This window comes from Bos taurus, chromosome 19 (genome assembly GCF_002263795.3).
Source record: "Bos taurus isolate L1 Dominette 01449 registration number 42190680 breed Hereford chromosome 19, ARS-UCD2.0, whole genome shotgun sequence".
Classification (NCBI taxonomy): Eukaryota; Metazoa; Chordata; class Mammalia; order Artiodactyla; family Bovidae; genus Bos; species Bos taurus.
The window spans coordinates 14,725,921-14,753,573 of NC_037346.1; the positions used below are offsets into that span (position 1 = coordinate 14,725,921).

The 27,653-nt window shown below is 39.0% G+C and overlaps 1 protein-coding gene across 7 annotated transcripts in view; it reads right to left on the reverse strand.

The window, feature by feature from the left end:
* The window catches only part of AP2B1 (adaptor related protein complex 2 subunit beta 1), a 114,305-nt gene that overhangs the window by 76,407 nt on the left and 10,245 nt on the right, over positions 1 to 27,653 (reverse strand). For all 7 annotated transcript variants that reach the window (XM_059877728.1, XM_059877727.1, XM_024979626.2 and 4 more), the window contains 5 exon segments: positions 25,926 to 25,985; positions 21,440 to 21,545; positions 16,485 to 16,620; positions 14,563 to 14,808; positions 1,944 to 2,134 (listed from right to left, as the gene is read on the reverse strand). In XM_059877728.1, the coding sequence (XP_059733711.1) occupies positions 1,944 to 2,134; positions 14,563 to 14,808; positions 16,485 to 16,620; positions 21,440 to 21,545; positions 25,926 to 25,962 (716 nt within the window). In that variant the 5' untranslated portion in view covers positions 25,963 to 25,985.

Sequence of the window (27,653 nt, forward strand, 5' to 3'; positions counted from 1 at the left end):
GAAATTAGAGAATCAGTTAGAAAAGTCAAAACTCCATGCGTAGGTAAATTTGGGATTCAACACTGCAGACGCCTCATTCCCAGCAAACTACAGGCAGAGCAGGGATACGAGAAGACTTCAGGAAACCAGCAATAGGGACGTTCAAACTGGAAGGAAAATAGCCAATACCCCAAACACTTGAAGCTCACACCATTTACCTTCCTGTTTTATAGTTCTTTCTGTCTCCCCATATTATGTAAGGGCTCCCTGCCTCATAGCCCATTTCTCCTCAACCTATAGGAAGTCAAATTAAGCATTCTGAGAGTTATTTCACAATGAAAGATATCAACCAACTGTGACTGAAGTTTCATTATAAGATGCAGGAGGAGATGGACTGACAGGGAAAACTACCCAACCTGTTGTCTTCAGGATAATAAGGGAATCTTGAAGAGGGTTTTTGGTTGTTAACAACAATCAAATCTTGGAGAGGATTTTTGATTTTTTAACAACAATACCACTGCAATATTCACCCAACCTCATCCCCTTCTCCTCCTCCCAGTCACCTATACTTAAATGTCTCATAAAATATAGGATATTAAATTATCTGTTGAGGGTTCTCCAGAAATTAACCTAATTTTGATAGCTCTTGGGCAACATGGTTGGCTAGCTGACTCAGTTAAGGATACAAGATTAAGTGAAGCTATATTTTTCTCCCTTCTTCCTGTATCTACTCAGCAGACTTCCTGTCCTTCTTTAGGTCTTTTATACAAATGCCATCTTCTCAAGGAGGCCTTCCCTAACCACCCAATATTTCTTAGATCTCTCCCTTACTTTATTTTTCTCGTTAGCACTTATCATCATCTGACCTATTATATGTTGGATTATATACACATATTATATATATATTTCTGCTCTATGCCTCAGAATAGATTTTCCATAAGAGCTATGATTTTAGTCTGTCCAGTGCTGTATTTTCAGAGCCCAGAACAATGGCTGGCACATAGCATGGGCTCAAAAAAAAAACATTTGCTGAGTGAGTAAGTGTGACACGTGAATGACCAAGAGAAAATAAAATTGTATGTAAAGTTCTTTCCAGGAGACACCTGTACTTTCAGTGATGGAAAGAAACTATCAGGGTGAGTTTTGGTTAAATCCAGAAGGAACGATTTCCCAGACAAATGAAGAACATTTATATTATAGCAGCTTGAGCTTCAGCCAGGCAAGGAAGGTTACTTACTACCTACCACAGTTAAAATGAGCCAACAATTCTTCAGAATTACTTTGCCAGAATCACAGTGCCTATATGCACAAAATGCTCAGTAAAAATTGATACAACTCCAATTCTGTACACCAAAATATATGTATGTGTACATGAAATTTAGCATTCAGTATCTGCTAGCCAAAAAAAAACCTGCCATACTGAAGTGGTAGAGAGCTAAGCAGAACAATTCAGGTGTGCCTTTCAAATGTTCTCCAAATATGTAATTTCCATACCTAATGGAAGACATCATACATACTGCAGGCTCCAATCCACTTTCTCTAGTACTAAATTACAGGTATAAGACAACTCACTAACTAGTACCAAGCCACATACTAAGTATCTTAAAGAATGAGAATGGTCACTACAATGAAAGACACTCACAAACCTTTGCCAAGTGGCTAAGAACTGCTGTATGGGAGATGTGAGAAGGTGATAAGGGCGATTTTTGCAGACTGTTTTAAGTGTGCTGCTCAGAAAAGAAATGACAGATACACATCTCCTCTTAGTAAGAACTATTTTTGCACGGCTTACTCTGCTACCTAAATTCCTAATTAGAGAAAATACCACAGGGATAGCAATATCTATCCCATAAGTCACTGTTTTCCTTATTCCTAACATAACAGACCCTTATTCTAATACAGACACAACAGAACTTACTGAACCAGGCAGGACTCCTAGATGCTACCCAGAGAAACAGACTGACCTCTGAGCCTCCCGGTCATCTTTAGGATTGTAATTAGATAAGCAGTCCAGGATGAAAATCTGGCCCCATTCGGTGCACTCATTCAGGGCTGTCAGTAGCTTATTAATGTTCTGTGGATTCAGATCGAGTAAGTTGCTGTTGGGGTGAGATTCACTGATTTCAGATAGTGCTGCTACAGCATTAGCCACCACCTGGGAAAAGAAGCAGATATGACCTTGATTTGTCAGGAACAGTACAACCATTTCTCTGAATCACTTCATAGATCTTAATTCATAACTGTTCCTGAACATTTTACCTAGTCATATACAAACAGGTAAACTGCTTTCAAAACAACTATTATACCACTACCTTGTGGTCGGGCAACCCAGAATTAAAACAATTCACATATCAGCAGAGAGTCACTCATGGTTTACTATTAAAACATTAATTTCAATAGTACTCAAACCATCAATAAAACTAAGACAAATGAACAGCTATAAAAGCAGTCAAGTTTAGGGACTTCCCTGGCAGTCCAATGGTTAGTCCACACTTCCAATGCAAGGGGCATGGGTTTAATCCCTGTTGGGGAACTAAGATTCTGCATGCCTCGTGGCCAAAAAAAAAAAAAGGCAGTGAATTTTAATTTTGAAACATACATTAGGCAACAGAAAGAAGAATCTAGGCCAAATAATTTTATGGGTGTATGGCAGATAGGGAGGTGATTAGCTCAGTTCAGACTCTGTGTCCAACTCTTTGTGACCCCGTGGACTGCAGCACGCCAGGCCTCCCTGTCCATCACCAACTCCCAGAGCTTGTTCAAACTCATGTTCATTGAGTCGGTGATGCCATCCAACCATCTCTTCCTCTGTCATTCCCCTGCTCCTCCCGCCTTCAACCTTTCCCAGCATCAGGGTCTTTTCCAAGGAGTCACTTCTTCACATCAGGTGGCCAAAGTATTGGAGTTTCAGCTTCAACATCAGTCCCTGCAATGAATATTCTGGACTGATTTCCTTTAGGATTGACTGGTTTGATCTCCTTGCATCAAGAGACTCTCAAGAGTCTTCCCCAACACCACAGTTCAAAAGCATCAATTCTTTGGTGCTCAGCTTTCTTCATAGTCCAACTCCCCTTAAGTGTCAGAATAAGCAAGTGTGACCCTGAAACCCTAGTTCACTGTAACATGATTTGGGAAAGCACATAAACTCTGTGAAGTTCCATTTCCTCAACTAAAAACTAGAGATAATTTAATCCACCTCAGAGATGAGCTTTAGTTTGAGGATAAAATCAGATGACATATAAGTGCTTTCTACAAAGATTTAAGCAAAGTTAAGGTGGTAACGGCATGTGGGATCTTAAGTTTCCCGGCCAGGGATTGAACCCACGTCCCTTGCATTGGAAACGAGGCATTTAACCACTGGACCACCAGGGAAGTCCAAAGCTACTGATTTTAATATCCACCTCACTTGAGTAGTCTGCAGATTATCCCAGCATTTTACCTAGAAGATTAAATTCTAGAGAATATGATTTTTTAAATCAAATAATACACTTCTGACAGTACCCATTATTATGTAAAAGTTAATGATGCCACAAACAGAAATCACCTTCAGCTATAATCTAGTAACCAGGTCAAAAAATTCCAAGATTAAAAAAGCCAATGGTTCACTTGGTAAGTATGGTTATGGATATAATATTTTCTTGTTTTTAAAACAAACCACGAAGGATTATCTAGTTCACCTATCACATGGCAGCATGCATGAGGTTCTTTTCTGACAATTTTTGTTTACCAACCACACCATTAAGCAAAGGCTTTCATGAAAATTAAAAAGCATGCAGAATGAAATAATAATCTCCATCATCTCAGTGCTTTACATGCAAGGAAAAGACATATTTTCCCCGTATAATAAGCCTGATATATTGGCTGACAGGATAAAGGATCAAAATGTCACACTGGAAGACCAAATACTTGTTTTCCTTTCTTGCTGTCAACACATGCCCACTCTCGACCAGTTAGTCCAAAACAAATGTCCTGTCACTGACTTTCTGCCAGTTTCCTTTTCTTGTCAAAAATACTTAAATATAAGGTCTGTTAACAGGAAACGTAAAAGAAAAGGGGAGAATTGGAGGAATTACAAAAAGCAATGGAGAGCAAAGAGAACAGAAGGATACTGAACAGGATGAACAATTTAGAATTCCTCTGCTATCATCATACATAATTGGAAATTAAACCAAGTATATAATGCAGCTAATGAAGTGTATGGTCTGGTGGTAAAATAGGCTACTTTCACTTATCACATTAAAATAAGAAAATAAAGAGGGAAAACTAAACCTGACTAAAAGATCCAGAGATCAGATTACAGGATTATGTTTAGAAAGTCTGCACTGGGAAAAGAGGTCATTGCCAAATGCTCACGGAGCCAATGGCTGACCAGAGGAGATACACCGCAATAACAAAACTCTGATGCTGGGAAAAGAATGAGGGCGGGAGGAGGAGGGGACGACAGAGGATGAGATGGTTGGATGGCATCACCGACTCAATGGACATGAGTTTGGGTAAACTCCGGAAGTTGGTGATGGACAGGGAGGCCTGGCATGCTGCGTTTCATTGGGTCACAGGGAGTTGGACACGACTGAGCGACTAAACTGAACAAAACTGTACTGCTGTTCCTCTAAATCCCTTCTATTCTATTAATACCTTTCCATTTTCATCTCCTAATCTTCACATTCACACTGTTAGATTTTTAGAAACATACTGAGGTGGATCCATAAAGGGTTGCTTAGAGTTCTCCTGGTCAGTAAGCCACGCTCCTCTTACTCTAATAAAAACTTAAAAATGAGCTAGTCACACTGAATCTCAAGGAGGCAAACATTAACTTCAAGACAGTATAGCAGGATTATATAGGACAACTCACTTGCCCTTGCTCTACGCTACAAAGGAACACATCCCATAACATAAAAAAAAAAACAACTGTTTTTAGTTCACCTTACCTCCCCCAATTACAGTCAATTCTGTTCTTTGGGAGACCAACTAAACATCTCACCTCCTATCTCACCTCCATCCCCGTAGACCTAATGTAATATGTATCCTTTATAGACACTAAACACAAATATAATCATACATGCAAAAGCATGCACACACATGTATGTATATAAATAAAATCACACTCAATACTAAACAAATCTTTCTCTGCCCTAACGATACACTTCCCTTCAATTTGACAGCTCCACGTGAACCCCTGAAGTCTGCTGAATTCTTTTTAAAATTAGCAACTTGTGTTTTGATTTACCTTATACTATACCTAATAGAATTGGATAAAGAAATAAAAGACAGCAATAGCTAAAATTTACTCAACACTTACTATGCCATTTACCCTCATGCAACTCTAATGTAGTTGCTATCAAAATCTACCTATTATAGATAAGGAAACAGGTTTTAAAAATGAATTTATAAATAGAGTTAGAGAAACTCAGTGACTTGCTTAATCAACACAGCCCAAAGAGAGAAAATGCTTGAATATGAACGCATGGCCCATATCTGATGATGGAGATTATTATTTCACTCTTCATGCTTTTTAATTTTCATGAAAGCCTTTGCTTAATGGTGTGGTTGGTAAACAAAAATTGTCAGAAAAGAACCTCTGCCAACTACATTTATATAAGTCCCAAGAGCTGTGAAAGAAAAATCAAAGTTGGGCAGGATGATATAATCAAAACATTATTTCCTGGCAGATTTATACAGGGAGAAAAAGGTATTCTCTTACTTTACATATTTCAGAGATAATCACATCCTAGCAGCACTTAACGGCAAGATTTACCATCTGGCTATGAAACCTGATTTATAAGCTACCCCTATCGTATACACAGAAATTCTAAGGGCATACATTTGACCTCACTTTTTCTTTTTTAAAAAGTAGCAAGCTGGAGTGGTGGATATGAGTAAAATAAAAATGATCCTGTAAAGAAAAAAAGAATGCTAGAAGGAAATCTAGATACTCACTGGGAGTGGAGTATCACAGATAGAGGTTTTTTCAGGAGGAATCTCTCACACATTTCCTTGTCCCTTTGAATGATTTCTCTAATTTCACTCACTTTCCTGGTTCCAGAACCCAAGAAAGACGGCACTTCTCGGTACAGTGACTTCCTCCTGTTAACTAAATTACTATTTAAAAGACTTTCATTCCTAGCTATGACCTTCAAGGTCACACTCTGAAAAAAACGCTTTAATTCTCATATTCAATTTACAATCCTTTTGGCTGCTGCCCCTTGAAGACCTGAATTGAAAGCAGTAGAATAGCTAAGCAAATCTATTATAATGAAATGTACAGGTGATTTGTATATTTTTATCCTCCTGAAAATCACCAGCAGTTCAAAACCTCACTTTCTTCTTTATGGAGTTGCCTGAAATAACATGTTCAAGTACAAGGCATTTATTCTAAACAGGTTTCAGACATTATCATCTCCAAGGATATGACTACATGCTGCTGCTGCTGCTAAGTCGCTTCAGTCGTGTCTGACTCTGTGCGATCCCAGAGACGGCAGCCCACCAGGCTCCCCCATCCCTGGGATTCTCCAGGCAAGAACACTGGAGTGGGTTGCCATTTCCTTCTCCAATGCATGAAAGTGAAAAGTGAAAGTGAAGTCACTCAGTCGTGTCTGACTCTTAGCGACCCCATGGACTGCAGCCTACCAGGCTCCTCCACCCATGGGATTTTCCAGGCAAGAACACTGGAGTGGGTTACCATTGCCTTCTCCATATGACTATATGGTACCAGCTAATTTTACAGCTCATGCTTTAATCCAAAGACACTGTCCAGACTGTCAACTAATAATACGCTGATTATATGACATTCTAATGTTCTGTTTTCCCCTCTTCTCCAGAATGAGAAAGTTGAATGAATACACTTACCTAGTAGAGTCAACACATCCTATTATGGCAACAAAGTCTGAATACATAGTAACAAGAAAGATTAAAAAATTAGACTCAATGAAACTCAGTACTTACTTGAGTAGCTTAAGATGTGTTCTGATGAAATGTAAATAAGCACAAAGCCAAAACACTACAAATAAATGTCTACATATGTCCAAGAGGCACTCCTAAGAGTTAAAAGGCAGAGAGTTACTTGGTCTACAGGCCCTAAAATCACACAAATGAATGCTGCAACATGGACAAAACAAAAAGTTCATTATCACACCAGTTATCTCCTCTTTTTGAGAATAAGTAATCCTCTGCCAAATTAGAGCCTGAGATCATTTTAAAAGGGACACTAAGAAATGAACAAGCTGGGATCTTCTGGTACAAACTGAATTACAATATAAAACAGATCCAGTTTTCCGGAAGCTGCCAACAAAAACTTCTCTAGTTATATCTTTGAACAATTCTTTTAAGAGTAATTCTGCAATGGAGGTTAGGACTTCAAATCTTCAAATGTGAATTTTGGGGAGGTACAACTCAGCCCTTGTAGGAGGAGGATAATAGAATTTACTTCATAGACTTGTGAGAATTAATTGAATTAGAACATGTAAAGTGCTTAGAACAGTGATGAAAAATGTTTTGTATTGCTAAAGATGACATTTGAAATGACATGAAAATGAGACAGCCATTTCACAGATGTCCCTAAGCTCTTGCCTTCTCTGGGCTTACTCTATATCAGATTGATGGTAAAGTGCTTTGCAAGCCTTCTGTCCTTTATCTTTCAAAATGATCCTATGATAGAAACACTGTGTATAATCTCCATTCTGTAGATGACGCTACTGAGATGTTCGGGAAGACCATCAAGCTAAGAAAGGCAGACCAGGATACAAACCCAAGTCTGAATGATTCCAGAGCCTGAGTTTTAACCCCCACGCTATAATACTGGGAAAGGAAAAAAAAATCATTTCACAGTCACAAAGCACTTTTCTGTTTTGAGATACCTTGGTAAACAGTGAGTCAACTCTTATCCAAAGTAAGTGGGGAGCGCTACTGAAGGTACTAGGCTCTGAGAACTCTAAGGACTCAAAGGAGCCACTTCCAGAGAAGGCAAGAGCTTAGGGACATCTGTGAAATGGCTGTCTCATTTTCATGTCATTTCAAATGTCATCTTTAGCAATACAAAACATTTTTCATCACTGTTCTAAGCACTTTACATGTTCTAATTCAATTAATTCTCACAAGTCTATGAAGTAAATTCTATTATCCTCCTCCTACAAGGGCTGAGTTGTACCTCCCCAAAATTCACATTTGAAGATTTGAAGTCCTAACCTCCAGAAACCTCACGTGACTGTGTTTGGGGATCGGGTCTTTAGAGAGGAAATTAAGTTAAAATGAGGTCATTACAGGGGACCTTAATCCAATATAACTGGCATCATTATAAGAAGAATAAATTTGAATAGCCACCTAAGGAGGGAGGATCATATGAAGAGAAGGAAGATGCCCATCTACGGGCCAGGAAGAGAGGCCTCAGGAGAAGAAACTAAGCCTACTGACACCAGAACTGGGAGAAAATAAACTTACGCTATTTAAGCTGAAACAAAAAAAGTGAGTCAACTCTTTATAAGAGGAAGTGATTGAATGCAATTTGGTATGCTGAATTGAATGCTGCAATAGCAAAACGACATCTGTTTTGAAACAGGTGAAATAAAGTCTGCACTTCAGTTTATAATAATGTACCAAAGTTAATTTCTTAGTTTTGACAAAGGTACCATAATTATATTTTAATATTGAGTAAACCTGTGTGAAGACAAGCATATGAGAAGTTTCTGTATGGTTTTTGAAACTTTAAGTCTAAAAATCTACCCCAAAAAATGAGATTAAAAAAAACCACAAACCCTAAGTTAGAAATAATTTCTAAAATAAAAACTATTATGATTAAAATCTCTAAGGTAAGAATACACATAAAAAGATCTTCACAAAGTTTATCTTTTAAAGGAAAACAAAAATCGTTTCCTTCCTCTGTAAATAAAGACAGAAAAGCACTAGATCAACCAGTGGGCAGGCACGCTTCTAACTAGGCAGCTGCCATGATTCCACTTAACTCAACCACATACATCACTTACCAGGGGCATCCAGACAAAGACTGAACATGTTACCTGCTACATCACTCCTACCCACTGCCCACCACACATACTGATACTCTCCCACATGCCTAAAATTTGACCAGCTCTGAAACTCCTCCATGGACACTGGGCATGAAGAGCATTACACATTTCAAATTTCACTTCTGTATAATATTCTAAGTTTATAACTCTATTAGTCTAGGGATAATAAGTAGTAATATAATTAAAGTACTAAATTGAGGTTATTAATAAACAATTTTACACAGCCCACAAGGACAACAAATATATTCTGACAAAAATCCTTCTTAAATTTGCAAAGTGATCTAGAGACACTTGAGTTTTTCATTATTTACCATCTAAGACTGACAGCAAACCTCCACAAACTAATGGCCTAAATAAAAATTACATTAATTAGAAAGCATGTCAGGTTTATTCCTCAAGAATAGCTGCTGTTCATAAGAAGGAATGAATGAGTCAGTTCTAGTGAGGTGATCAACCTAGACCCTTATATAGAGAGAAGTAAATCAAAAAGAGAAAAACAAATATCGTATATTAATGCATATATATGAAATCTAGAAAACTGGTACTGATGTACCCCTTTGCAGGGTGGAAATAGAGACTCAGCCATAGAGATCAGACTCATGGACACAGCAGGGGAAAAAGAGGGTGGGACAAACTCAGAGAACAGCACTGAAATATGTACATTACCATATGTAAAACAGATAGCGAAGGGGAAGCTGCTGTAGCACAAGTGCTCCGCGTGGTGCTCTGTGACGACATAAGAGGGGTGGGATGGGGGGGAGGAAGATGGGGGGGAGGCGGGAGGGAGGTTCAAGAGGGAGGGGACACGTGTATACCTACGGTTGATTGATGCTGATGTTTGGCAGAAACCAACACAACACTGTAAAGCAATTATCCTCCAATTAAAAATAAATAAATTTTTAAAAATTTCCCCAGAATAGCAGCTACTGTTTATTAAGCATTTACTGTTAGGCATTATTTAAATTTTTAAATAAATTATTCCTTCATGTTCAAAATAATCCAGTAAAACAGGCATTATTACCTGCTTTTATTTTTATTTTTCCAGATGAGGACACTGAAGCTCATTTTAAATAACAGGCTCAAGGCCACGCTTCTAGTAAGCAGCCACGCCAGGACGCCAAGCAGCAAATTTTCCCAACCTTAGCACCACTGATGTTTTGGGATGGATAATTCTTGGCTGCAGAAGACTCCCTGTGCACTGCAGGATGTTTAACATATCCCTGAACCCTACTTCCCAGATGTCAGTAGCAATCTTCCCATCAGCTGTGACACCCAAAAGTGTTTCCCGACATGGCCGCATACCCTCAGGGAGAATACCGCTACCAGTTGAGAACCACTGTCATAACTTCACATGGCTTCTAACTGCTGGCTAGCACATGGTTAAAATACATACTTTTTCTAAGAAGAAAAGTGCTACTTTTCATAAGAGAGCTTTCCAGAATAAGTTTAAATTAAAAGAAGCTGAGGAAAAAAAAAAAAAAAGGAGCTGGCAGTTTAACTAGAGCCTTTGCTAAAGGCCACACTGGGGCCAAGTTCTGAGAGCATGCTGCTTGTGCAGAAAAACCCTCAACAAATGAAAAACGTGACTCTGGGGGTGTTGCTGTTTTAACTAATCCAGTAGTTTGTACTTTGGCTGAGAGAACAGAGCAATGGAAGAGGGACATTCCCGGGGCAGTTCTCAGAGTGATGACAGAACTGAGAAGGCTTCCAAGACAAGATCAAAGGGGCTAAGGCACGGAGCCAAAGGATTCAGGAGACCTAAATTCACAAACAAAAAGCAAAGCACATGTGGTGGGGCTGTCCAGGGAAGTCTCGGGGAGCAGATTCCAACGTAAACATTAACAGAAATTGGAATATCTCAAAATGCCTCTGAGAGAGAAAAGAAAAATTGCAGTAAGAGGGAAAATCCTAATCTGTGGATAAAAAGCTAGAGAAAAGTCACTATCACCCAAAAGTGTATCTTTCTTGCAAATATCAATTTACGGAGACCGGAACTTTCAAAATTCTGATATGTGTGAAGAAATCATGGGAGTTATCCTCCTCTTGCAGGAAAGTGCTTCCTCATTCTAAGTACACACTTACTTTCAACAAAATGGACTAATAAAGTTGGCCTTTAAAGATAAGCTTAGCTCTAATTCCTCAGAAAAGGTCTTACCATATGAATCTGTACAGATATCAAAGGGATCAGTACCTTTTAAATTAACATTGTAATGGAAATTCCCTGGAGGTCTAGTGGTTTGGACTCCATGCTCTCACTACCAAGAGCCAGTGTTCAATCCCTGGTTAGGGAACTAAGTACACGGTGATGGTATAGTGATGCGCTTAGCTACCTTCCTGGTCAGGGAACTAAGATCCACAAGCAAGGCTCCGTCCACCAAAAAAGTAATCAGATTTTAATTGACATTTCACCCTCTGATTTCAAAGTCATTTCTCCAGATGTTCTGGTGCCTTCACATCTAGGATGCCCTTCTAAAGTGAGCTATAAGAAAACTACTCAGGTAGAACCACGAAGCATCAATTCCTTCTGCAAGTGGTTCTGATGGTTGCTGGTGCAGTGCTGCCACCATGTGGGGCAACTTCTGAAAAAGTAGAACAAAATTCTCCCTCAAGAGCAGTAAAACTGGACTCATACCTATCATGAGAATAAAAGGGTTCAGAGGATTTCCTTATTAGAACAGTCGTCAGATAATTAAGGCCTTTATTTGTTCAAAATTTTAACCATTTTCAGAAAACCAAACAGTCCTAAATATATATGTGCATATATATATTTAAATTATATCATGTATATACATACCCACGGAGGCAGTAACCACTGATGGGTACTAGGGCTCAGAACCAGGTTAGAATTCTGGCCACAGTACCACTAGCTGAGTGACGCTGGGATTATTCTTTAGCTTCTCCAAGTGAGAGTCCCTTGGACTACAAGGAGATCCAACCAGTCCATCCTAAAGGAGACCAGTCCTGGGTGTTCATTGGTAGGACTGATGTTGAAGCTGAAACTGCAGTACTTTGGCCACCTGATGTGAAGAACTGACTCATTTGAAAAGACCCTGATGCTGGGAAAGACTGAGGGCAGGAGAAGGGGACCACAGAGGATGAGATGGTTGGACAGCATAACCAACTCAATGGACATGGGTTTGGGTGGATTCCAAGAGTTGGTGACGGACAGGGAGACCTGGTGTGCTGCAGTTCATGGGGTAGCAAAGAGTCGGACACGACTGAGTGACTGAACTGAACTGAAGTATACACTACTTGATCGCTATCACAGAATAAACTCTAATTCAGAATAACTTCTAGTTCAGAAGATAGGAGAACTACTTAGGCGTGCTGCAGTTCATGGGGTAGCAAAGAGTCGGACATGACTGAGTGACTGAACTGAAGTATACACTACTTGATCACTATCACAGAATAACCTCTAATTCAGAATAACTTCTAGTTCAGAAGATAGGAGAACTACTTAAAAAACCTTAAGTAAAAGCACCTATCACTATGCCTGACATAGAATGCACTTTCATCTTTTTAAAATTACTCATTTATTGGCTGCCCTGGGTCTTCTGTTGCTGCGCACGAGGGCTGCGAGTGGAGTGGGGGCTACTCTCTAGTTGCAGTGCACGTAGTCGTGGTGGCTTGTCTTATTGCGGAGCACAGGCTCTAGGCGTGAGGGCTCAGTTGTGGCGCAATGGCTTAGTTGCTCCGCAGCAAATGGGATTTTCTCAGACAAGATATCGAACTCCTGCATTGCTAGGCAGATTCCCAACCGCTGGACCATCCGAGAAGCCTCTCTTTCTTTATTAATGGTATAAGGAAGGTCATCATTAGCCTTAGGACCTTCTCAGATGTTTGATTTATTATACCTTCCATTCCACCACTAGATACTGGAATTTACTTCACATTCTTACACTCATTCATTTCTTATCAGCAAAATTTGACCCAACTGATAAAAAGGAGAACCAGCAGTCTAAAAACAGCAATACTTCTGGCAAAAAAAACAGGACATACAGTTTAGATGAAAAGTATGGGTTCAAGAACAAAAGCAGGCATGTGAATATATATGTGTTTATCTCTTAGTCCAAGCTTTTCGGTTCTTCACTAAAATAACAAGAATGAAGAGCTCAAACAAATGATTTAAATGTTTGCAAAATAAGGCCAAGGAGATCCAATCAGTTCATCGTAAAGAAAATCAGTCCAGAATATTCACTGGAAGGACAGATGCTGAAGCTGAAACTCCAGTACTATGGCCAAAGTATTGGCCTGATGTGAAGAACTGACTTATTTGAAAAGACCCTGATGCTGGGAAAGATTGAAGGGAGGAGGAGAAGGGAACAGAGGATGAGATGGTTGGATGGCATCACCAACTCAGTGAACATGAGTTTGAGTAAACTCCGGGAGTTGGTGATGGACAGGGAGGCCTGGCATGCTGTGATTCATGGAGTCACAAAGAGTCAGACACGACTGAGCGACTGAACTGAGAATAAGGCGGGAGAGAGGTATTCCACTCTCAAGCTTGCGCAGGTAGAGTGGGGACCTGAAAATGAATGCCTCCTTAAATTCTGCCTCCTGGGCACCTTCTTAACAAGATGTTCAAGAAAGGAAATAAGAAAAACTTCCTATTTAGAGGGCAGCACGGTCCAACAATTTAATAATCCCTAATGCTACCCTGGGATTTCTTTGGAAGGAATGATGCTAAAGCTGAAACTCCAGTACTTTGGCCACCTCATGCGAAGAGTTGACTCATTGGAAAAGACTCTGATGCTGGGAGGGATTGGGGGCAGGAGAAAGGGACGACAGAGGATGAGATGGCTGGATGGCATCACTGACTCGATGGACGTGAGTCTCAGTGAACTCCGGGAGTTGGTGATGGACAGGGAGGCCTGGCGTGCTGCGATTCATGGGGTCGCCAAGAGTTGGACACGACTGAGCGACTGATCTGATCTGATCTGAATGCTAAACACCTGTTCTAGGAAAATCTTCAAGATACAGTAAAACGTAAGGCATTCCTGAAACAGTTTCTCACAATTCTATTAAGTAGCCTTAAATTTTCTCTAAAAGTTTTCTCAAAGATACTTGTGAAAATCTCCTCAAATCATCTTGATTTGTTGTATAAAAACAGGTTAAGATTATTAAAAGTTATTATTAATTATAATGACACATTAAATTCAAATAGAGACCCATTCATGTGTGACATCTTTAAGTTACCCATATATAAGTAGGGGGTAGGAGAAGAAAACAGGTAAAACAGACTAGCATGTATTAATAATTATTGAACCTGGTAATGGTAACTGAGTTTATTTTATTTACTCATTTAGTAACTCTAATTTTGAAGATGTTTGAAAATTCCTATAATGAAAAGTATAAATAAATAAATGGCATATATATACTATTTGTATATTAGGACTTGGTTTTCAGCTCAGTAGGGTATGAGACAGACAATATTTGGGTCCCATGGAAATCATGCTTCACATAGCTAACCTATGGCTCAATGTCCCAAAGATTTATTTTAAACATGCTTTTTAAAAGAGACCCATTTTAAATACTGCTCTCTCATAAAAAAGTGTAAACACATTACCATTGGATTTGAATCTGCTATGAGATCCCGCAGAGAATCCAGAAATCCCTGATCTTCCACCATCTGGGCATTGATGTCATGGAGTTTTGCCACGCAGACTGCTGCTGTCTTCCGGACGTAGGGATCTTCATCCTTTAAGCACTTGCGGAGGGGCTCACAGAGATACTCTGTTATCTTGTCCACCCGGATGCACCCCATGGTTCTGACTGCCAAAGCTCGAATCAGAGGATTGGGATCTTCACAATCCTAAAGACAACAATCATTGAGAACTACTGGTGTACATGGTGTCTAAAACTTAACAGTCTGATTTCTATAAGTCACAAAAGAATATTTAATTAATGTAGGTTTCTAGTTATAGTCTATATCAGAACCCACATTTTCCAGTACAAAATTTAGTTGCCTATTCAAAGAGATTAGGCTAGGAATTCATTTAACTGTTTTATATAGACAATGAAGACATGGCCTGTAGGATCCGTTCCAGAGCTGGGCAGAAACTCAGACAGCTGGTGTTACTATCCTCATGGCCGTTAGTGACCTGCACTAAAAAGAGAAAAGGGCTCTGGGCTTGTATTCTGCCACAGGAAAAAAACAGAAACTGGAAAGATGTGTCCCACTCCACAAGAATCAAGCAAGGAGAAAAGAGGGCTGGATATATCTGGGGCCTACAGCCAAGAAAACAAAAGAAACTCCAGAAGCTGGTCTGGGCCGCCCAGAAGTTCCTTAAGTGAAGCAGCAGAGAGATCCGCTGAAATCCTGATTAACATACATTCTCCTTTCCTAGCAAGTGCCTCCAAATACAGTACAAATATTAACAGAGCACTTACCGTGAAGGAATACCCCTTAGATTGCCCTGTATTAAAAGATGTCTTTAAACTTTATAAACCTATACACAAGCTAACTTTAAAAAAATGTAACCTAAATTATTTCCAATGATATCATACATCTGTGAATCACCAGAATGTTATTTTGATTCTGTACATTTTTTAGCTAAACATACACACACACAAAAAATTCCATGAGAAGAAAGCATAATGTTCATTTTTTTCAATGAACAATTTAATAGCAGCTAATTTTAGAAATGCCGTCTGATTCTTGCTTCTAACATACACTGAATTACAGAGGAAAAAAACAGTAAGTAAACAAAACAAAAAAAATCCCAATTTCTAACAGAAACAACTTTATTATTATGTTCATCATATCTAATCATAGGAGAAATTTAACTGGATACACAACAGCATTAAGGACTTTCTTTGATGGTCAGTTGATTAAATGATTTTTCATCCTTAGGATGTTTGAAATTTGCTTTAAAATCATCCAGCAGGAGAGGAGGCGGGGGTCAGGAAAGCATGTATGGAGAGTATAAGTTAAACAAGACTGGTCATAAGCTGGTAACTACTGAAACCACAAGGGGGTATTTAGGAACTTACTACACTATTTCCTCTACTTGAGTATGTTTGAAAATTTCCATAATAACAACAAAATGTTAATCAACTGTTGTAATATTTATTAAAACAAAATGAAAAGGCAGCTTCTATAGTTTTCACTACTTCTGAAACATAAGCATACTTTCTACAAAGACAAATAGATAAGGCCCCACGTTACTGACACTATAATGATACGCCCAACCTTTGTCTGCCATGGAGGGTTAAGAGTGACACTTCACCTGGCTTTCTTCTCCCATCTGGCAAGGATGTACCAAGCCCAGCTGACAGAAGGCTCACCATATGGTCTAACTGGATGACAAATGCCAGCATACAGAATGCTTAAATCATGAACATTCCTACTCGTCGCCAATACTTCTCTAGAAGCCCTCTTTTGGAACAGAGTTTGCTTATTTGCAACGCTAACCATATCAAGAGACACTTCTTAAAAGGCTTTCTGAGATAGAAGAAACTGTTCTTGAGTCCCTGAGAAAAAGTTACCTTCACAAAGCTGTTGACAGCCATGATGGCCATGTCTGGCTGACTCTTGGCATAGTTCATCAAGTAGAGATACACAAGCTTCTTCAGTTCCAGATTATCCGTCTGCATACAGTTCACTACATCTGGAAAGAGAGAGCTGAGAAGAAAGAAAGGGAAGGTGAATTGATATTGGTGCCAAGATGTTGGATAGAACACAAAGAAAAAGCCTTAATTTAAAAAGTAATCTGATGAGAGGACGAATGCAGTGATGATATCACAGAAATGAATTACTCAAGAAACTACAGTAATGGTCTCAAGAAGATACTGAAAACTAGATTTTTAAAAAACCTTTTACTTTGAAAATTTTCGAAGTGGAGACAGCAGTTTAATGAACCTGATGCATCCATCACCCAGCTGTAAATATTGATGCATACCTGATCTTGTTTCATATACAACCTCAACCCACTTTCCCTTCCCCAGTCCCTCCCCATCTAATTGCTCTAAACCATTTCTAAACAAATCCTAGATATACATCTTAGTGTATCTCTTTACAAATTATTTAAAAAATCACTGTGTCACACACAAAAAAGTTAACAGTATTCTTCATACCAATTCTTTGCAGTTTCAAAGCACTACAGTTGCTATGCTTTTCAGTGTGCATATTCTTCCATCTCTAACCAGTGGGAACTTATTTGGTTGGTGTTCTTATTAAAACAGTTGTCAGATAAGGCCTTTGTTCAAAATTTTAACCATTTTCAGAAAACAAAACAGTCCTGAACACGTGAGTGTATGCATGTTTAGTCTCCCAGTCGTGTCCAACTCTTTGTGACTCTATGACTATAGCCCACCAGGCTCCTCTGTCCATGGGATTCTGCAGGCAAGAATACTGGAATGGGTAGCCATTTCCTTCTCCAGGGGATCTTCCCGACCCAGGGATTGAACCTGCATATTTTGCATCTCCTGCATTGACAGATGGATTCTTTACCAGATGAGCCACCAGGGAAGCCCGTGTGTATGCATATACAGATTTAAACTCTATTATATACATACACCCATGAAGGCAGTGACCAGTAATGGGTACTGGGACCCACAACTAGGTTGGAATCCTGGCTACATTACCGCTAGCTGTATGAGTTTGGGATTATTCTTTAGCCCTCTGAGCATACCTTTCTAGATCTCTAACATGGAATAACTTATAATTCAGAATAACCTCTAGTTCAGAAGATATGTGAACTATTAAAATAAACAAAAACACTGTTAACTAAAAACATCTATCACCCTGCCTGACACAATGAACTTAAACTTGATTCTCCCTTTTCTTAATGACATAAGGTCATCATTAGCCTTAGAACTTTCTCAGATGTTTGTGTTAGAACAACATTCCACCCCTAGATGCTGGCATTTACTTCTTACACTCATCCATTTCTTATCAGCAGCGTTTGACTCAACTGATAAAAAAATAAATGTGCTTCATATTAACATATTTTATAAAGTAAAAATCTATTTTACTTTTTTAAAAAAATTAAGATGACATTGTTTTAATTTCTGCAAATCTCTTTAATGTCTAGTTTAAGCAAAAATTGAGTCCCAATCTCAGGGTCATGGGTTCAAGCCCCATGTTGGGCGTGGCTTTGGGCTTCCCTGGTGACTCAGACAGTAAAGAATCTGCCTGTAATACAGGAGATCCCTGGGTCGGGAAGATCCGCTAGAGAAGGCAATGGCAACCCATTCCAGTCTTCTTGCCTAGGAAATCCTATGGACAGAGAGCTACAGTCCATGGGGTTGCAAAGAGTCAAACACAACTGAGTGATTAACACTTTCACTCACTTTTCACTTTCACTTAAGCAAAAACAGCTGGATTCTCACATCTGCTACTGCATTCAACCTATTGTAGAATGTTGCTTTAACTGAAGTATAAAGAAGAAAACACATCTTCATACACATATATAAATTGCAAAATGGAGCATTTTAATAGCTTTTTCACATAACTGGGTCTTCTTCTTTGACACATTCAGTCAGTTCAGTTCAGTCGCTTAGTTGTGTCTGACTCTTTGTGACCCCATGAACTGCAGCACGCCAGGCCTCCCTGTCCATCACCAACTCCCAGAATCCACCCAAAACCATGTCCACTGAGTCGGTGATGCCATCCAACCATCTCATCCTCTTTCGTCCCCTTCTCCTCCTGCCCTCAATATTTTCCAGCATCAGGGTCTTTTCCAATGAGTCAGCTCTTTGCATCAAGTGGCCAAAGTATTGGAGTTTCAGCTTCATCAGTCCTACCAATGAACACCCAGGACTGATCTCCTTTAGGATGGACTGGTTGGATCTCCTTGCAGTCCAAGGGACTCTCAAGAGTCTTCCCCAACATCAAAGTTCAAAAGCATCAATTCTTCTGCACTCAGCTTGCTTCATAGTCCAACTCTCATATCCATACAGGACCACTGGAAAAACCATAGCCTTGACTAGACGGACCTTTGTTGGCAAAGTAACGTCTCTGCTTTGACACATTAAAGTCAGACAAATGATCGTTTTTTCCTTTGGTTTTTTTTTTTAGTCCACAAATCATAGTTTCTTAAAAGTTGGGTGCAATATGGAATCTGAAACCATATTGATAAACTTTCTGTACCTGATTGAACTAAAATCCATTCATTTACATTTTGAATGGATCTTTTACCCATGCATAACTTTATGATATACGCACTGGTTATTTGGAAAACATTGGTTCAATGAGTTATGCAGGTCATCTCTAGGTTGTCATATTTCATTCAGTTCAGTTCAGTCGCTCAGTCATGTCTGACTCTTTGCAACCCCATGAGTTGCAGCTCAGTCATGTCTGACTCTTTGCAACCCCACGAGTTGCAGCACGCCAGGACTCCCTGTCCATCACCAACTTGCAGAGTTTACTCAAACTCATGTCCATCGAGTCAGTGATATCATCCAGCCATCTCATCCTCTGTCGTCCCCTTCTCCTCCTGCCCCCAATCCCTCCCAGCATCAGGGTCTTTTCCAATGAGTCAACTCTTCGCATGAAGTAGCCAAAGTATTGGAGTTTCAGCTTTAGCATCAGTCCTTCCAATGAACACCCAGGACTGATCTCCTTTAGGATGGATTGTCTGGACCTCCTTGCAGTCCAAGGAGTTCTCCAACACCACAGTTCAAAAGCATCAACTTTCACAGTCAGCTTTCTTCGGCACTCAGCTTTCTTCACAGTCCAACTCTCACATCCATGCATGACCACTGGAAAAACCACAGCCTTGACTAGATGGACCTTTGTTGGCAAAGTAATGTCTCTGCTTTTTAATATGCTATCTAGGTTGGTCATAACTTTCCTTCCAAGGAGTAAGCGTCTTTTAATTTCATGGCTGCAATCACTGTCTGCAGTGGTTTTGGAGCTCAGAAAAATAAAGTCTAACACTGTTTCCCCATCTATTTCCCATGAAGTGATGAGACCAGATGCCATGATCTTAGTTTTCTGAATGTTGAGCTTTAAGCCAACTTTTTCACTCTCCTCTTTCACTTTCATCAAGAGGCTTTTTAGTTCCTCCTCACTTTCTGCCCAGCACCAAATAATCACATTCATTAATTTCACCACCAATCTCATCAGAAAAATCTCTAAGTATTGGAAACTATCAAGTTCATGATGGGAGACACAAGTTTTCCAACACTCTAATTTTTAAAGTCGAAATGTATCTACTGTCAAATTTTTTCCTTTGAAGTGACAGGTTCACTTTGTTCATTTTTTATAAGGTAAGGTAAGGTAAGGTAAGTCACTTCAGTCGTGTCCGACTCTGTGCGACCTCATAGACGGCAGCCCACCAGGCTCCCCCGTCCCTGGGATTCTCCAGGCAAGAACACTGGAGTGGGTTGCCATTTCCTTCTCCAATGCATGAAAGTGAAAAGTGAAAGTGAAGTTGCTCAGTCGTGTCCGACTCTTAGCGACCCCATGGACCGCAGCCTACCAGGCTCCTCCATCCATGGGATCTTCCAGGCAAGAGTACTGGAGTGGGGTGCGATTGCCTTCTCTGATTTTTTTTTTTTTTATAAAATATCTCCCAAATATTAAGTCTGATTAACTATAATTTTGTCTGTCAATCATTCTTTCGCATAGAATGGTATTCCCAAGTCAAACAACTGTGCAAGGGATCTTTTTCAAATCAACCGTCACATTCTGCTATGCAGAAGTACTTTATGCAAATTCCTGTTTCATCACATGGAATATTAAAAAGACCTGAACTCAGATTCAAGGTTTACTGAAATAAATTTGTAGTGCTTCATGAAGGACAATCCTAAGTGAAACTGCCCTTTTTTCCTGCAAGCACATGGTGGTGAAGGATACAGTGACTACTGTTATGGTCTGGCACACTGCCTTAATTCAGAATACGGCACCAGCAGTGCAAATATCAACACACTGAAAAGGGCATAAAAGACCTAAGTATTATTACAAGAATAGCTTTGACCTCATGGAATTCATGGAAAGGATATCGGGAATTCTCAGGGGCCTGCAGACTATCCTTATTTCCAAATGGTCCTGCTAAATTACAGGGGGAAAAGAGGGAGAAAAAAACAGACCATTTGGATTTTGTTACCATTGATTTTCATCTTGAATTCAGCAACTCAATGCAGAGTTGTACAGTTGAGGCACTGGCATGAGCCAATTAAACTACACATGGGCTTCTGTTCCTCTGTATATTTTTATCATCTTCTAAAACTACCTTAGCAACAGATTTGTGATTGTGCCAGCTCTCAGGAGGTTTTATGCTAGATCTGTATGCAAACGAAATCAAACTGGTTTCACACTCTTTTAAAAACACCACACTTGGTCACAGCGTTAATATAAAATCAACTACACTTCCTAATGTTTTCAGTGGGACAAACTAATTCTTATACATTCTTATCATAATAGCCTTAAATGAAAAGCAGTAAAAGCCACTAGAGTAAGAGTCTAAAGTGAGCAAGACAGGAGAGGTCACCCTTACCTAACGTCTTTCCCCACAGTCATAGCAGCAATCACTTTCTTCACAGCCTCCTTCCTCTTTTCTTTCTTTTCATTGTTGAGTTCAGCCTTTAATTCAAAGATTTCTCCTGGAAGAGAACAAACAGATGAGGTCCCAGGGTTAAGAAAATGAGAGCACAATACTGCACTATGTAAAGTAACACCACAGCAGCTAACCAGGGGCAAGGCTGCAACGGAAACAAGAGTTTAAAAACAGCAAAGATGTGGTATTTTTCTGCAATGGGGAGAGAATGGCATCTGAGGGATGATCTCCCATCAGAATTTCCAAGTCCTGAGGAAAAAATAAATGTAGGCAGGAAACAAGTCCACAAATCAATGTTTTCAAACCACAAGAGACTTTTCATTCACTACTCTCAACTCCACAAAGTGAGGATCCAAGGTCACAGAGCTAGCGCGTAACAGAACTGGCCTTAGAATGGTTTCTCCCAACTTTTTTAACTGAAGAATTTTCCAACATTGTCTACACATTCTTACCTGGGAGGGATCTAAAAATACCAATGCTCAGGCTCCATTCTGAACCAAGTAAATCAGACTTTCAGACAGTAAAACTCCTATGTTCATATTTTTTAAAGTTTCCCCAAGTGATTCTAACCGTACAGGGTTGAAAATCACTGCTCTAATCAGTACTTTAAGTTGTCAATGGGATTTAAAGCCCTATCCTGTTCAATCAAGCTAACAACAGAAATAATCATACTGAAGCTTCAAGAATGGTACAAACCAGTCATTTCTAAATGTACACTCTTCAATGACTGCTCAAGCTCTGCACTGTGAAATGCCAGGACTGTCACTACTATTTTAAGGCCTAGGATCACCTACCTTAAGAAAGCTGGAGCCGAAATAAGAAGATAACAACTCTCAACTGGTTTTAAAAGAAAGAAAATATACTGTAACACTACGAAAAAGAAGCTGACTACTGCCACTTCAACTTCCCATCTAGAGTACTGCCTCATTTTCTTCCACTGTTCTTAATGTTCATTTCAGCCTCGCTCACCAGTATAGGAATAGTGGGGCCAGCAAACAATGTGATCTGCTGAAGCCTCTAAATGAGAAGGATGAAACCAGTAAGAAGCACCAAAGATAAGCACTAAAAAAGCTTGTTACATCAAGATCTACTGCCAACAAAGCAAACAAATTTTGACAAATATCACCCCTTTATTTGACAGCTACTATAAAAATAGCACAGACAGAAAAGGGGCCCTTGAAAAAGTCATCCTCTTCTCCAAGTCCTCTGCTGCCAAATCCAGCTCTCAAGAGTTCTCATCATTTACTTCTGGGAAAAGTAAAAAACAAGCAGCAGGGTTTCAGAAAATCTGAATTGTGAATAGCAGCAGGAGTCGAAGAATCAAAATAGGATGTAACTGAAATTATTCCAACTCCAATAGCATAAATTTAAAGAGGCAGTTCTGGTGGGTGTTATAGGAAGTAAAAGGAACACAATCTATCCATTTTTTAAAATGTGTTATGTGATTCATCTGTAAGTCTCAAACTTGTACAAAAATCCCTGAATTTAAAAAAAGGTTACCATGACCCACTGTAAGAGAAGGTTTGAAGAATTAGGTGAGTTTTTAAATTACATCTTTTTGTATCATTATACACAACATCTGGGCTTCCCTTGTGGCTCAGCTGGTAAAGAATCTGCCTGCAATGTGGGAGACCTGGGTTCGATCCCTGGGTTGGGAAGATCCCCTGGAGAAGGGAAAGGCTACCCACTCCAGTATTCTGGCCTGGAGAATTCCATGCACTGAGGGGTCGCAAAGAGTCAACATGACTGAGCGACTTTCACTTTGACTTTCACACAACATCTAGGTCATCAAAGCACAAAAAATGTTAATAGAAGAAATAAATACATTTCAGAATGATAAGAGAATCAGAAATAAAGCTGAAAATGAATGACCGGGGCTAAAGGATTTTCTAAGGTGTAAGCAATATAAACAGAAGAAGCTGGGTGGAGCCAAGGGGCACTGAGTGAGGCAAGGAATCTCATACATACTACCGCTTTATTAAATTCTTATCTTTCCCCCTTCTTTCTCCCCTTCATCAACTCTACCAAGCAGCTAGCAATAGCTCTCAATCTCAGCCAAACACTGGAAAAATCTGGGGAGCTTTTAAAACTCCCATCAAAGTCATATCCCAGACCAAACAAATAAAGACATGTGCAGGGGAGGACTGGACATCACCTCCTCTGTTTCACTGGGCCATTTCAATGTGTCAGCAAGGTTGAAAACCATGGACTAACAGCTGATGTAATAAGCAGTGCTCCATGGTGTTTTCTGTATTACAGTGGAAGAGCCTGTTTAGAAGAAAGTGAAGTCGCTCAGTCGTGTCCAACTCTGCGATCCCGTGGACTGTAGCCCGCCAGGCTCCTCCCTCCATGGGATTCTCCAGGCAAGAGTACTGGAGTGGGTTGCCATTGCCTTCTCCAGGGGATCGTCCCGACCAAGGGATCGAACCCAGGTCTCCCGCATTCCAGGCAGATGCTTTAACCTCTGAGCCACCAGGTTGTATCTTTGTTTACCCTTAATTAATTCCAAATGACAGAACAAATGACAAATATGCTTGGGCTTTCTAGATAACTTTCTGGTGCTCCAGGCACTGTACCTGCCCTCCCATTTTTTCTTTTGAAATAATTTTAATCTTACAGAAAATCTGTAAAACTCCCCAATTTCTAATGTTACACCACATTTGCTCTATCATACTTCTTTATATATTTATAACTTTTTTCTGATTCATTCAACAAACTGTAGATGTTACATCTCTTTAGCCCTAAATTATATCAGTGTGTAATTTCTAAGAACAAGGAATTACATTACATAACCATAATACAATGATGAAAATCAGGAAATTTAACAGTAATACATTATCTAATCTATACAGACTTAATGATCTTAATAATGTCCTCTATAGTAATTTTATCCCTATCCCCCTTGGGCCAGAATCCAATTCAGGATCATGCGTTACATTTACTGTCATGTCTCAGTATCCTTTAATCTGAAACAGCTGGTCAGCCTTTGTCTTTCATTATAATGACATTTTTAAAAAGCACAGGACAGTCATTTTAAAGAACACCCTCATTTTTCATGGGTATCTTCTCATAATTACATTGAGGTTATGAATTTTGGCAGCTGTAATTCATAAATAATGGTATGTGCTTCTCAGTGCATCACATCATTTTTATCTTTAACAAAAAAGAGGTCATGCAAAACAATGCATGAGTGCAAGGATAAGAAAATATCAAGTTTCCATGCACTGTTTTGTATCATCTCTTTTTTGTGGTTAAAATTTTTTTCAATCATATGTATTAATATATGCACAGAAAAGATTAAGGATACAGATCAAGTTCCCATCAGGAACAAGAATAGATAGGAAGAGAACTTTATTTTTACTTTTTACTGCTATATTGCTTTAATAATACTCCTTGTTATAAAATGCTTGTTTCCAAGGAAAAAAAACAAAAGACTTTGGTACAGCCACTATGAAAAACACTGTGCGAGTTCCTTAAAAAACTAGAGTCACCATATGATCCAACAATGCCACTCCTGGGCGTATATCCAGAGAAAATTCTACTTTGAAAAGATACATGCACCCCAATGGTCACAGCAGCACTATTTACAACAGCCAAGACATGGAAGCAGCCTAAGTGTCCATGACAGATGAAAGGATAGAGAAGATGGGACTTATGCACACTATGGAATATTACCCAGCCATAAAAAAGAATGAAACTCTGCCATTTGCAGCAACATGGAGAGACCTAGAGATTACCATACTAAGTGAAGTTAAATCACACAGAGAAAGACAAATACATGATATCACTTATATGTGGAATCTAAAAAAAAATGATACAAATGGACTTACTTACAAAACAGAAAACAAACTTATGGTTATCAGAGCAATGGGGAAGAGTGAGGGGAGATATATTAGGACCTTGGGATTAGGAGATACACACTACTCTGTATTAAATAAACAAACAATAAGGTTCTACTGAGCAGCACAGGGAACTATATTCAATATCTTGTAATAAGCTATAATAGGAAAGAATCTGAAAAAGAATACACACATACACACACACGACTGAATTACTCTTGCGTACACCAGAAACGAACACAACACTGTAAACCAACTACACTTCAATTTTTTAAAAAAAGAGAATAAATGTGCTTCTTCCTCTTTCACCCTCCTCAGACCTATCAATCTTCAGTGGATCAATCTTGGATCTCTTCCTTTCACTAAAATGTTCAAGTCAAAATGATGTGCATTACAGTTGTATCTCTAAAAACCTATACTCTAAAAATCGGTTCAATACACCTTTCTGTAGAAGCAGCAGATTCCCAGTGAGATGGTCCAAGACATGCATCTCTGAAGAGAGCAGGAGCATTCTACCTGAAGCAATCTTACACCATCACTTTTGAAGAATCGTAAAAAAAAGGCTTTTATCAAGTTCTCATACTTACCTTTTTTATTGGTTGTGAAGTACTTAGAGTCAGTCATGGTTTTGGATCTTTAATGTGCACCTAGAGCAAGAGAAAAGAATACCTTTATCTGAGTTATTTGGGTCCAACAAGGGATTCAGCTAATTTTAAGAACATTTATATATGAGACTACCTACATTCCACAATGAGTCTCTTCATCCTTACCATCATGGGTGATCCAAAGGGATGCAAGGATAGTTAAGAATGAAACTCTTATGTCAAAAAGCTAATTGGAGCAAACTCCAAAGGCTTAATGGAAGAGAGTGAAAACCTGAACCTATCATGGCTTTATGATTTTATCCACAATTATCTTCTCAGAGCCTCTAAGACCTAAAGCTAGATCTTTCTGTAACTGCATCTCCATTAGCCACTCCAATACTTAAGACAAAGTTTGTGTTGAAAGATCTCCCTATCACTTTCTATTAAGGCAAATCTGACTTATTCCCAGTCTCTTAGAAGCATAGAAAAACTGAAAGAGAAAATAATTGTATCAATCTATTCACCATCACATGTATCAATAAAAGGAATCGCTTGCAGAAAAAAAAAAAGGGCAGTCTAAATTAGTAGGACAATATTCTTTCATGACAAACATCTAGAGAGGCCTTAAAAATTGTTTCATATTTCCAACAACCTACAATTACCCCCAAAAGTATTCCCCAAAAGAAATGATATCAGTTTAGACTTAAAAACAATGCAAAGAACTGAGATATCTGTTTAGTCACACTGAGTATAAAAAAGAATCAGAACTGATCTTAAAACTTAAAAGAACACGGGTGCCAGCTTGAACTTTGCCTTTCCCTTCCAATTTCCAGAACTAACTCAGCTGACATAAGGCTCCACTGGTACAACAAAACCAGCATGGACTAATCACATTTCTCCCCAAATAACGAAACAGTGTTTTCTGATTTGAGAAATTCTACAGACTTTGTCCAATGTACTTGATTTCTTCAAATACGTTAAATTTCTGTTAATAATATTCGTTCTGCACTTAAAAAAAGGTATCTTCTTTTTTACCACCATTATTACTACTACTCATCACCAAATTTACGACAGATGCCCCAGGAGCTGCTCATTACTTTCAGGTCAAAATAACATCAGTGATAATACATTTGGCAAATTTGAGTGACCACACCTTTACAAACAATGGTACTTATGAATACGAGAGAAAAGACCTAAGCACTAAACAAATCAACGTAATTAAGGAAAAAAGAGCCACAAAATCATGAAGTAGTGACAAGAGCTTGGCTCAACTTTGTTCTCTAAAATTTACTACTTGGGTAATTTAAGAGAAATTAGACTCATTTGCTATCTTTCCAAGCAGCTACTTAATATTTATAATCCTGATCCTTATATAAATAGTGCTTTAGGTTGTAACAGAATTTCACTGAATTTACTGTGTTAAAAGTGAGCTAGAACTCACATAAATCATTATAGAAAACAAGAACTTCTGTTTTCAGCTTATTTGTTACAATTTAAAGTAACTCTGTTACAAAGACTTGCCTTATGTAATATTTTCATAATGCCTTTCTAGCAAAAATTCAAAGAATGTTATAATCATTTAATCCATTCACAATGTAAACTAAATGTGAAGTGGGCAAACTGAAGAAAGGAGTCCTTCACATAGGAGACTTGGAATAAATCAGAACTTCTTATCTAAGAACTTACGCATGGCATTGCACTGTGTGCTCAGTCAGTCTGACTCTGAAATCC